The sequence below is a fragment of the Salmo trutta genome, chromosome 4 (genome assembly GCF_901001165.1).
Source record: "Salmo trutta chromosome 4, fSalTru1.1, whole genome shotgun sequence".
NCBI lineage: Eukaryota > Metazoa > Chordata > Actinopteri > Salmoniformes > Salmonidae > Salmo > Salmo trutta.
The window spans coordinates 42,094,839-42,108,095 of NC_042960.1; the positions used below are offsets into that span (position 1 = coordinate 42,094,839).

At 43.2% G+C, this 13,257-nt stretch overlaps 1 protein-coding gene across 6 annotated transcripts; it reads right to left on the minus strand.

Annotated features, from left to right (window-relative positions):
• Positions 1-223: 223 nt before the first annotated feature.
• Positions 224-13,050, minus strand: LOC115192378 (exocyst complex component 1). 6 transcript variants are annotated; one of them, XM_029750795.1, is made up of 20 exons: positions 12,844-13,050; positions 12,069-12,200; positions 11,726-11,856; positions 11,366-11,525; positions 11,105-11,122; positions 9,110-9,297; positions 8,696-8,923; positions 7,640-7,882; positions 7,223-7,291; positions 6,440-6,589; positions 6,147-6,258; positions 5,242-5,286; positions 4,386-4,549; positions 4,025-4,126; positions 3,854-3,933; positions 2,236-2,464; positions 1,950-2,133; positions 1,615-1,814; positions 1,236-1,430; positions 224-1,052 (listed from the first exon to the last, which is right to left on the minus strand). In XM_029750795.1, the coding sequence occupies exons 2-20, from the start codon at positions 12,190-12,192 to the stop codon at positions 900-902; spliced, it is 2,775 nt and encodes a 924-aa protein (XP_029606655.1). In that variant the 5' UTR covers positions 12,193-12,200; positions 12,844-13,050; the 3' UTR covers positions 224-899. The 6 variants fall into 6 exon arrangements, with proteins under 6 accessions (XP_029606655.1, XP_029606658.1, XP_029606656.1 ...); XM_029750798.1 differs by lacking the exon at positions 5,242-5,286; XM_029750796.1 differs by lacking the exon at positions 11,105-11,122 and having other exon boundaries at positions 12,844-13,044.
• Positions 13,051-13,257: the final 207 nt, after the last annotated feature.

The window sequence follows — 13,257 nt, forward strand, 5'->3', positions numbered from 1 at the left end:
GAAGCTCGTCCCACTTCGCTTTAACTTCTCCATGGAAACGAGACACATGTCACCTGAATCTGTGCCAGTGAACATCTCTAAAGTCTCCAACGAGTTCAGTAGTAGCCTACACTCAGTTCTACTTCGCAGTTGTAGTTATCACTACATAATGAATGAGCTCAGTGCGTATAATCTAATGCCAACTATAAAATAGAAATACATGTTAAACAAATCCATGAAAAAATTTGACATTTTAACATTTATTTGCCAATATGATATTCTGTTGAAAAGTTTGCAATCACACATGGCTTAACAGAACAAAAATATTCCAGTAGAAGACTGACATTCTGTGACTATACAAAGTTCAAGACATCAGTGTGATGAAGAGGGCTTTAGATTTTGAGTAGTGTCATACAAGCTAACATATATTTGGCCCACAACCTCCCAATTTTGAAGAGTTTATCATGTACAGGCGATGTGTGTTATAACAAAGGAAAATCACAGACAGAAGAAATCAGTAACATTGTGATCTCTGTGCAAATAAGATCTCACTCACTCACACACACATTTACATTGGAGTCATTTAGCAGATGCTTTTATCCAGAGCAACTTACAGGAACAATTAGGGTTAAGTGCCTTGCTCAAGGGCACAACGGCAGATTTTCACCTAGTCTGCTAGGCTTTTCGGTTAGCGCTAGGCTACCTGCCCACCCACAAAACCTTTTACAACTGTTAATTCATTCCCATCCATACAAGTACTGCAGACAATTTCAAGTGCAATTTATTCAATTTCAATTAATGTACTTCGTATTGACCACACAGCAATGACGGATTGGTTCCAGTAAATAGTGTTTCTTCTGTGTGTGGCACTATGAAGCAATAGAGAGCATGTGTAAAGTTATAAATGTGTATGTTTGTAATTAATGGGACTGGGCAATGCTTGAGAAGTACTCCAACATGTCTCCAATGGTAAACTCCATGGTGATACCAGACCCAGGGTAGCAACGGCCAATCAAGCCTTCAAAGTGTTTGTACTGACGGATGAACTCATCCTGCATGGAGTGCCACACCACCTATTGGAGAAATTGAAAAGTACAACAACAACAAAAACAAGACCAGGATCAACCACTGAAACAACAAGTGAAACTACCAGCTGTTTAGATAACATATCTCCAGATCTATAATGGATCAATAAAATAAATGATCAATATAATAATTCTAATAATAGATACACTTCTAGGTTCTCTGTCACTAACCTGTAACAGGCTCTCCTCCTCACACAAGTGCTTATCCACCTTCTTGTACAGGTTGTCCAGGCCCTTCTTCACCTCCTTGCCGGGGTACTCCTTGATAACTTTACGCAGCTCCTGTTTATTGAAAGCCAGCTGGTAGCTGACCTCCTCCTCACGCACCCCCTGGGCCACACGTGCCTCCACTCCCTCAAAGAAGTGCTGCAAAGCATAGAGGCGTACTTGATCACCTGTGTGCATTTTTTAATTCTGTACATTCAAGTATGCATGCCATGTAATATGTGAAATCACATAATGTGTTATAGTCATCATATAACATGTATGTTACATATAAACATGAATCAAATTTACATTAGCTTTGCCAAGTGTAAACCCCCTCTCTCACATTGAGTTTCTCCAGGGGCTGGCCCAGGGAGTTGATGACGTAGGACTGCAGGTGGTCTGTGTACTTGTGTTTGGCCTCTCGCCTCTCTGTCTCAAGGCAGGAGATCTTCAGGCGGGACTGTGTGGAGAAGATGTGGTGGAAGTTCTCCATCATCACCACGTCTCGGGGCGTCTTCTGACTCTCATTGGCCACTTTCTCCACTGGATACACCCCCAGCAAGACAAACACCAATCAGAGCACAGACTATCAGCCAACCACATTACTCAACATACACACAAAACATTCACCAATCATAATATTCGATCTTCCTGACACAGGGCAAGTATTAGACCTACCATTCATAAAGACGGCTCTGATAAGCTTGACATATGCCTTGTCCAGATCCCCTCTGCGCTCTGCATTACGGAAGATGGTTTCAGCCAGTTCAGCAAACTCCTCGAACCCAGTGACAAAGGGCAGGATGCCCACCTTGCTCTTCTTAGAGATCTTCACCTCCTCCATCTGTCTGATCTGACCAGACTGAGAGAAACATGAACAGCTTCACACACACATCCAACAGTCTGTAGCAGTACTAGATACACAGATCACCAGACTCAACTGGTTAACCTGAACTCTACTCACAATACACTTGTCAAAGTTTCTCTTGACGGTGACCAGCACATTGCCGAGGGTGGTGCTGAGGTAGGAAGTGGGGTCTACATTCTGGGCCGTCCACACGTGGTGACTCATCTTCACCAGCATGTACAGGGAGTGGAAGCTGTCAATCTTGTCTCCCAGGGCGATGAGGCTGTTGAGTTCCGTCTCAATGCTCTGGAAGATCTTGTTCATCATCAATCGCACCATGTCCTTCCTGAGGAGGACCAGACGGGTGATAAGACACAGAAGGAAAGAGAATAATATGGTAAAAGTGAAGAGGATAGAAGTGGACCATGAAAGATGGTATTTGGACTTGTCATATTTGTAGCATGTTTAGTGCCCCTAGTACAGTGGTCACCAACTGGTTGATTGTGATCTTCAAGGCATTCCTAGTCGATCACCAAACATTTCTGTTGAAAAGCCAACAATTAAGGCTTGTGCTCCTTTTTTAATTAATTAATTTTTCACTGATGGCGGTAGGTGCACTTGATTCAGAAGTCATGTGCACTAGGTAGGAAAAATGTCCCAATTTTTAACCTTTTCATTTGTCTGAAAATACAAAACTCTGCGAGATTTGTGGCTAAATCAGGTGCGCCGCGCCTACTGCGCTGGCCAATCGGATAGCTCAAATCACCGTGCCTATAGCTTCCAGCAAAGTTTAATACTAGCCTACATAAGATTTCATAACTTTTAAAAACCATGACTAGAGAGACTGAAGAATACAGCAAAGTGCTGCTGTTTTTATGAGTAAGTTCATGTTTTTATTCAGCATTGACAACACTTTTTATTCAACACTATTACAAAACAAAAAATGTGCTTCTCCATACTACCACTTGCGCTGCAATGAATTAGTAGCCAGGTGTATCGATTTGTATTATTTTGTGCATGAGGCAGATGCGGTGCGACTCGAGTTTTGCCATCAGGTGGAAGACTGTGTCCCCTCTGGTCAGTCTCACTGGAGGAAAGGAATGAGAGAGCAGGGACCGTGAGAGGCGAACCCTCTGCTGCTCTCTCCCGCCGCTAAGACTAATAATGTGTTCAAAACAACTGTGAACTAGGACATCTCTGACTCGTTTTGAACGGTCATCCAACTCGGAATTCCAAGTAGGAAACTCGGGCATCTTTCTAGAGTTCCGACCTGAAGATCACTGACATGATTTTACCTTGTTGTTTTCCCAGAGTTCCCAGTTGTCTTGAAAGAACCATGACCGTCAGATGCAGGTACCACCAGTCCAGTAAAATAAATGTATACTCAGCTGTGTATACAAGTGCTACACCAACTGATCTATTTTGTTATCAAAGCTTGAGTTTTGAAATATAATATGGTCTGAGAATAAAAATATTGTAAGGCCAGGCATATAGCCAATATGCTGTGATAATGTATTTGGCCTACTGCACAAACCTCATTCCTACATAACTGTTTTTATTAGGTTAATGTTACATTTTTTAAGTCATGTTCAAAAAAAAAATCTGAGCAGTCGATCATGGCTTACTTTTTGACTGAGAAAGTTGACTCAGAAAAAGTTGGTGACCACTGCCCTAGTACAATTGATGGACATTCAGAGCAGAAATGTCAGTAAGAGATGAGAGGCTAGCTACTCACTCAGTCAATGACATTGAGTGTCTGTGTTCCCCTGGAGGGGGCTGTCTGGGGGGCACCCCTCCATCAGACTCCACTTCTCCCTGATAGAAAAAAAAAACTGTGGTTAATCATTTAGAAGTTACTCAATCTCACTTGCAAACACTCAGCCAGTCAGACTAGCACGGAATTCACCTGAGCCAGGGTGGGGTGCTGCTGTAGCTTGAAGAACTTGCTGATGAAGTCTTGTTCTGCTAGACAGAGAGGTTCCAGCTCACTAAGAACCTGTTCAAAGATCTACAGAAAGAGAGACACCTACATCAATTGATCAACATAAATAAAACACAAAACAAATGGCGCATAAACGATAAAGAGATCTACAAAAACCCACGGGTAGTATGTGCAATAAAAAAAAAAAAATGGAAATGCATGAAATGAAATGTATGCATTCACTACTGTAAGTCGCTCTGGATAAGAGCGTCTGCTAAATGACTAAAATGTAAATGCAATAGAAAGACTGTAGTATGGCGCCTATGGCCCTGTCTGTGAGCATCACCTTGTCGAACTTGGTCCTGTCGGCCACATCCAGGTCTGAGGCAGACATGTTGCCCATGTCCAGCAGAGAGGAGGACTGGGAGCGCCTGCTGCTGGAGCCCTGCACTGCCAGCTTATTCAGACTGGAGGTGGAGCCCGTCAGCTTCCCAGAGCTGCCATGCAGGCCTGGGGCACCAGAGGGGAAACAGTTGAAGACATGTTCTAACTACAGGCTAAATACTAGTCTCTGGAACATTTCCCTATCTATAGCCCATGAGACCAAGGCTGCATTCACATGGACTTATTTTCAAAGCAGAGCAACTGTGCTGTTAAAAATAAATAACTTTGTGGCATCTAAAAAAAAAAAAAGTGTGCCACAAAGCCCACGTGAATATGCATCTTTAAACCATGTTAGTTTAGCGGTAATTACACATAACATGAACAGCTGAAAACAATTGAGAGACAAGAACATATGCAACATTGAAACGTTGAAAGGCGTGCTCGGTGATAAAGACCATTAAATATCTTATTATGGATGTTGGACATTCATTATCAGAGAACCTCGCTGGATACGTTGACCTTAATATGTCCTTTTGTATTGTGAATGAGTAATAGGATCCTATGCCATACAGTATGTACATGCTCATTGTTTTTAAGTGTCTGATCAGTGTTAGTTTAGGTGCTCTTTAAAAAGTGGCCAGAAGAACGTTCTACGGATGGCAGATTGGGGTTACTCTAGGTGGAGGGCTGAGTGAGAGGGAGAGGGTCCTGGTTGTGCAACAGTATCAGGGACATAGTAGTGGGGAGCAGGTGGGTAGGGGTGGGTGTGGGTGGCAGGTTACAGGGGTCTCACTGCGCGACCCGAATGGGATACTTACTTTCCGTTTCCTGTTTGAGAGCACTCTCTTTCCGTGGAAGCGTGGCTGGCGGCCAGTTAGAACGGCAGGCATCAGAGACAGAGACATGTTAGGCTCATGACATGAAGAATGGGGGGCACGTTAAGGAGGTGAGAGTCAAAGGTAACAGACTGAAATGCACTGCAGAGGCTGTGGTTGGCCTTAAGAAAGCCGTTTTGAAAACAAAAGTTTTGCTCATTTTGTATTCTAGAGAGAAAAGCTAAGACTGAAATTCAGAATTCAGGAAGCAGAGCCTTATATTCCTGCCAAATGAAAGGATCGTTTTTAGAGCATTAAATACAGTATATTTCAGTTTACTTAAAAAGGTCAACTTAAACTTGTAATGTTTAGGCTCCCCAGTTAGTCTTAAAAAACTAAATTAGTGAAGTCATACTCTGCAGTTAGAATGAGTAGCAGGGTTAATTTTCGGCTCATCATACAGTAAACAGCCAAATAGGGAAATAACAATGAGCAAAACACCAGCTAGCAACACTGAGCAGGACAATGACATCACACAGGGGCCTTTCCTAGGCAGTGAAAGCTATGACACAGGGCAGTTAACAACATGTAGTTGTGTTTGCTGTTACCATACAGTCCAGGAATACCGCAAGGGGAAGCATGCAGAAAAAGCTGGTGATATTACAGTACAGATGGACAAATATTGAACAGAATTACACACACTTACCTCAAAACCAAATCACATAAATACAGTACACACACACCACAAATACAAACCATACGCAAAAACCCAAGGGGAAAAAACAGCACCTAATTGGTTAAACACCACCACAAACAAACCCCACAGCAAACTACAAGCTTTCACAGGGAAAAGAAAAGACAAACAATCACACAAACATCCCACATTTAAAAACACACCAAGGTCTTACCAAACTTATTTCCCTTCCCCTCTTTGGTTGTGCCCGCCATTTTGATCTTCGCCACCTCAAAGAAATCTTTGATTTCTCGTTCATATAATCTGGTCATGTAATCAACATAGGTCTGAAAACAGAGAGAGAAAAATCAATGAATACCAGTCTACTTGTTATGAGACACAGTAAGAGATGATGGTAGGGCTGCTGGTGATGGAGACGTTATAGTAGTGGTGGTAATGGTGATAACAATAGAATATAGCTAGGTCGAGGGCAGTAATAATGATGATCTTCCAGAGGAAGTCACTCACCCTGGACAGGCCGTCGTATTTCTCTCTCTGGGTGTTCTTGAGCCACTCCATGAGCTTGGCGTATCTCAGCAGGTCCCTGTGCAGGGGGCTGTGTTTAGGCAGGGTCAGCTCTGCCGTGTGTTGGGAAAGCGTGGAGCTCTGGTCATGGCCCTGGATGTAGGGAACACAGGTAGTTAACACAGCTCATAATAGAGAAACACCCTCTCAAAACACTCACACAGGCAGGGAGAGACTTTTTCCTTGAACCCCTCTTGGTCCCTTTAAGGACATCCCCTGCATTCATAGGGACCGTTTGTGTGGCCCAATGGACCACTGAGGTAGTACAAGATTAACTGTTCAGAGATTCAACCTCGACATTCAAATAACCTCATCGACAAGAACATTCCGGCATTTGTAGATTTGCGAGCTTTTTTTCCCTTTCTCAGTTAATTCACTTGCTTCTAGGGCTGCTACCAAGCATGCAGACAGGCAGAAAGAAGTATTATGACGTGGCACCCCAGCACAGCAAAGTCACAGCAGCACTCTGACACAGGAAGGAAGCAAAGTGCAAGGGGAGCCCAGTCAATCCTTCAATGGAGGTGGTGGAGCAAGGTCTGAGGCGTTTCTGAGGCGTTCAGACCCGTTGAGATGAAAGAGAGGAGGGTTAGCTAAGAAGTTATGAGCAGCACAACTCATGCGGTCAGTAATGCATTTTGTGAAGAAAACAGGGGCGTGTAGATAAGTAGGAAAGGTCAGCGGTAAGAGGGGAAGGGTCAATGGGGTTGCTGTGAGGGTACTACTCACTGGAAGCGACATACAGGAGGACCTATAGAACTGAGGGATGGTCATTTTGAAGTGACTGAAGTGGTTGAACTGACAGGGACAGAGAGCAGAGAGAGCAGAGTGGGGTGGTTCAGAGTGAGGCAGAGAGTGAAGGACAGGAGGACCAGAGTAGTACAGGAGGGAAACAGCATTGAGACAGGAAGAGACACAATCAGAAGAAACAGAGCTTAAACTAGGAAGTGGATGAGGAGGACAGAAAAAGCCACCTGCCAAAGGCAGGAAACATTCAAAATACTATAACAAGAAATGTGTACAGCGCTCTGTTATGCCTCGTATCTAGTCATAAATGTGGTTCAATATAAATCTGAATACAAATCTTGAGACCATGTTTAAATGACCTAGAGGACTAGCGAAGTGTTACTGTGTTGTGTGGATTACCTGGTGGACGAACACGTTGTTGAGGTGGTTGGTGAGGCGCCGGGCAAAGGTATCTCTGAGCTCAGTGAACAGGTGCTGCTGCTGCTTCACAGCCATCAGTTTCTCATGACCTGGTCTGAGTGCCACGTCCATGCACTGCAGTAGAGCCTCAGAAGCGTTGATACAGGCCTCGATGCCCTTGGGGGAGGACAAGTCTCCATCCTGCAGGGCCCTGATGTGTCCCTTCGACAAGTCCATATAATTCTGAGGGACAGGTATTCATCATTTACAATTAAAATTGTAGTCATTTAGCACACTTTTTCACTCAGTCCCCCTTTCCAGCATTGGGGAACATCCTCTTCCCCCCTCCTGTGCGAGCGCACCATGTCTATTTGTACGGGCACAAGCACTGTTCATGACACAAAATGTTGCCGTTTTAAACCTCATTTTCTTGCAATTCTATAACATTTTCCATGTCTAATGTTTATTCATGTGATATTTGAGTGACTCAAAAATTACAACCAAATCTATGGGCTAAAAAAACATTAGCTGACATGGGCTAATTGATCTTTATAACTTTCTGACAAGTTATAAATAGCTCTCTAAGGTATGCAATGATTAACACGACAAGAGGAACTGATGCTGCACTATCCAATTTATAAATTACACCTGTGCATTCTACTATTACAACTTTCAAGAGTTGAAAGCTGGACTGAGTTACTAAAAACTAAAAATAACCACTGAACCACCGCTTTAGCAGATGCTCTAATCAACAACGTAGAGCATCAATTGGAGTTAAGCATCTTGCTCAAGCGCAACTCAAAAGATTTTTCACCTAGTCGTCTTGGTGATTCGAACCAGCGACCTTTCGGTTACTGACCCAACGCTGTTAACCGCTACGCTACCTGCCCGCCCCTCATCATTCAACATCATCACATTAAACCAAACCAACAAGTCAAAGAAAACGCGCCATAGCTTGTGGTACTGTATCGTAATCGTAAAGAGGCAAGAGGCAAACCATCCAAACAAACCAACAGAAACAGGAACCTTCCCCCCCACATCAACCACAATGCTCACCACCAGGAACTGGATCTCGTCCAGCAGCTTGCCATTGTTGGTGTTGCTGATTTGGATGAGGCGGTTGCTCTGGGAGATCTGGTCCATCTGCTCCTTGACGCTCTGCAGCATCTCCTCATAACTGCTCAGCTTGCCCTCGATGGTGTCCACCTCCGACAGAGCCTCGTCCAGCAGCTGCATCAGGATGTTCACCTGCTTCTCAGATGCCATGATGGACTGGATGTTGGCCTGGTATTGGGGGGATTATTGGCAGTGGTCACTTTAACTACACTGTTCATCAAATCACGGTGAGCCAAACCACACTGTAATGTGCTCAACCATAGATCACAAAGGGCAGTAGTCTGTGCATGTCAGGCAACTCAAGTCTATGTTGTCCTCAAGAAGACCCAAGGCTCCATGGCGCTGTCTACTTACCCCATCCAGAACCTGTAGCTCCCTGGAGAGTTTCTCAGCAAAGGCCTCTGCGTTAGAGATGGCATACTCGCACACCTCCATCATGCCTTCAATGTCTTGCTCCTCACGGGCATTCAGCTCTTGGTAGTCATCCAGAGCATCCTCGTCGCCCCCGGCAACACTCTGGCTCTCACCACTGGGGACTGACTCTAAACAAAGGACGGAGAGGATGGTTTAACATTGTGCACAGCGCATACAGTACAGTACACGCACATCCACACAAACAAACGTCACCCTTCCATTTGAACAAATATACTACCGGTCAAAAGTTTGAGAACACCTACTCATTCAAGGGTTTTTCTTTATTTCTTACTATTTTCTACATTGTAGAATAATAGTGACGACATTAAAACTGCGAAAGAACACATATGGAATCATGTAGTAACCAAAAAAATTGTAAACATATCAAAATATATTTTATACTTGAGATTCTTCAAATAGCCACCCTTTGCCTTGATGACAGCTTTGCACACTCTTGGAATTCAATCAACCAGCTTCATGAGGTAGTCACCTGGAATGCTTTTCAATTAACAGGTGTGCCTTCTTAAAAGTTAATTTCATGCGTTTGTGCCAATCAGTTGTGTTGTGACAAGGTAGGGGTGGTATACAGAAGATAGCCCTATTTGGTAAAAGACCAAGTCCATTTTATGGCAAGAACAGCTCAAATAAGCAAAGAGAAATGACAGTCCATCATTACTTTGAAGGTCATCATTAGACATGAAGGTCAGTCAATCCGGAAAACTTAAATTTTGCAGTCGCAAAAAGCATCAAGTGCTATGACGAAACTGGCTCCCACAGGAAAGGATGACCCAGAGTTACCTCTGCTGCAGAGGTTAAGACCATCAGAGTTACCAGCCTCAGAAATTGCAGCCCAAATAAATGCTTCACAGAGTTCAAGTAACAGACACATCAACATCAACTGTTCAGAGGAGACTGCGTGAATCAGGCCTTCATGGTCGAAATGCTGCAAAGAAACCACTACTAAACGACACCAATAAGAAGAAGAGATTTGCTTGGGCCAAGAAACATGATTAATGGACATTAGACTGGTGGAGATTTGTCCTTTGGTCTGATGAGTCCAAATGTTTGATTTTTGGTATCAACCACTGTCTTTGTGAGACACGGTGTGGGTGAACGGATGATCTCCGCATGTGTGTTTCCCACCGTAAAGCATGGAGGAGGTGTGATGGTGCTTTGCTGGGGACACTGTCAGGGATTTATTTAGAAATCAAGGCACACTTAACCAGCATGGCTACCACAGCATTCTGCAGTGATACGCCATCCCATCTGGTTTGGGCTTAGTGGTACTATAATTTGTATTTGAACAGGTCAATGACCCAACACACCCCCAGGCAGTGTAAGGGTTATTTGACCAAGAAAGAGAGTGATGGAGTGCTGCATCAGATGACCTGGCCTCCACAATCCCCCAACCTCAGCCAAATTGAGATGGTTGGACCGCAGAATGAAGGAAAAGCAGCCAACAAGTGCTCAGCATATGTGGGAACTCCTTCAAGACTGTTGGAAAAGCATTCCAGGTGAAGCTGGTTGAGAGAATGCCAAAAGTGTGCAAAGCTGTCATCAAGGCAAAGGGTGGCTATTTGAAGAATCTCAAATATTAAGTATATATTTGTTTAACACTTTTTTGGCTACTACATGATTCCATATGTGTTACTTCATAGTTGTGAAATTTTGGACTGGTAGTGCATACACTATAGAAAATGTCTATACAAAAACAGAACAGACTAATATTCATACTGACTTGCCTAGTTAAATAAAGGTTAAAATATTTAATAAACATCTAGTAACACCCATTCAGAAGCCACTCACTCAATATCCAAATAAGGTAAACAATAGCAACAACTTTCAAAGATGTGTGAGTCTACTATAAGAATAGTGATTCAACACCATGAAATCACAATGAAGAGGAAATGGGGAAAGAAGTTAAGTGCTACCAACCTTCCGCTTTAGGAAGCTCTGGCCAGTGACAGTTTAAGAGAGAAGAGTGAGAATAAAGACGAGTTAAGCCACAGAAAGCCACACCAAAGGTCAACTCACAGGTTACATAGATTTATCTGGAAACACTTCAGGTTGAGGTCAGGAGATTGGGAACAGGCAAGAAAGAAGTGTATCATAGATGCAAGGTACAGGGAACAGCGAGGGTCACTAGAAAAACACACATGCTTTTGATCCTCCCCCATAGTTAGTGAGCTGTCATACCTTCCAGCAGCTGGGAACTGACATTCACAAACTCCACCTTCTTCCGCAGGTAACGCTGGTTCAGCTTCCAAATGCAGGAGATGAAGGAATTCTTCTCAGCTGTGCTGCTGGCCACCCATCGATACACCTTCTCAAAATGGAGGTCAAACTCTGGGTTCTCCTGAATGACAAGAGCAGAAGAGATGCCATATGTGAATATCAATAAAATTAGCAGGAGGAGGGTAAAGCATATGAGGAAAGGAAGGAAAAGAAGAATACCCACATTAGGAAGAAGAGGGGGAGAGAGAGAGAGACAAGGTTCTATGAGAAATTACATTCAGGCAGTGAGAGGAAGTTGAGAAAAATTACTCTTTCCCTGACCTTGCTGGCATCTTTTGCATCCACTTCAGCCAGATCCCTCAGTTCCCAGGCCATCTGCCGTTTGTAGAAATCCCCTTTGTCTGACTTCTTCACTTTGACCACTCTCACCTGCACTGGCCTCTCTGTGGTGACTGGGGTAGAAGCATCCAACAGTTATAATAGTCTAATAATGGGGTAAAAGTGATCTGTGGATCCATTTCTGTAAGCCTTATCAGTGAAATCACGGTTTCTGATGTTAAATCTCTGACTGTGGTTTTCAAGTTCGTAATGTTTACATCATGACACTGGTGAGATGGTGAAAAGAGCTGATTCATGTAAGACTTTAAAGGCATTTATGCCACACCTGTGGCACACAGGAAGCAGTTCTTCTTCTTTTTACCCGCCTTGCAGACGTTGACGATGCTGAGGAGACGCTCATCATTGGGCGTAAAGATGTCCCTCTGGAGGGCGTGCTTGATGGCTGTCATTATTCTTACTGTAAATACAAAGCAGGCAGACATAATGCTAGCCTGACGGCTCGCAGTACATTCGTCTGCTTCAAGAAACTAACACCCGTCGCATGTGGCGTAGCGTTTGGCCGGAGCAAGAAGTCTGGGTAGCCAGGCAAACTTTATATAATTCCTTTTTACTGCAGGAAAACACACACCATTTTATTCCTCTTAGTGGGACACAGACTATGATACTATAATTTACAAGTACAACTATAGTATAGTACCATATAACTCAGGATTTGTACCTGTCAACCTGATCATTTTCCGACCTTCCTACAGTATACATTAACATTATGGTAAGAACGTCTGCACCGTTTACATCACAGTATTGCTGGTCAATGGTGCAGTCATAATAAGTAAACAACGGTTAGCTAGCATGATGTAGTTAGCCAAAATGGTTCTGGACGTGTCTAGCGATTGACAGCTAGCTATACAGGCCAGACAGCTAGCTACTTGTAAACAAAATGGCCATTCTGTTAGCTATATCGTTCTGCAAAGTGAGGACAGTGTCCTTCAGACAGCTAGCTAGCTGTCTCGAGAAGCAGACCATTCTTCCTGGCTAACTGCTACTAGGTTAGCTAGCAAAGTTGTTAGGCTAGCTTGGTGTCTTATACAGAACATACGTACCTTAAATTGGATGTTGATAGAGAATCTAACGCACTAGGGATGTTCTACACTTAATCACTATTTATTTCCATTTAAACGTGATCTTTTTTTATCGCTATTAAAGCAAAATAGTAAGCAATCTTCTCCACTACTATAAAACAGGCAAGAATAACTAAGTACTTCCGGGTCACGTATTTTTGGAGTCCTTCAGAATAAGAGTCCCGTTCTGTATACTTTGTAAATGAATAATGAGGGTGAAATGATGGAAAAAAATGCACAATTATCTATATATTTATACTAGTAATTATACATAGAATAATTACAAGTATTTCTATGAAAAATCAAATCAAATGTATTTATATAGCCCTTCTTACATCAGCTGATATCTCAAAGTGCTGTACAGAAACCCAGCCTAAAACCCCAAAAAGCAAGTAA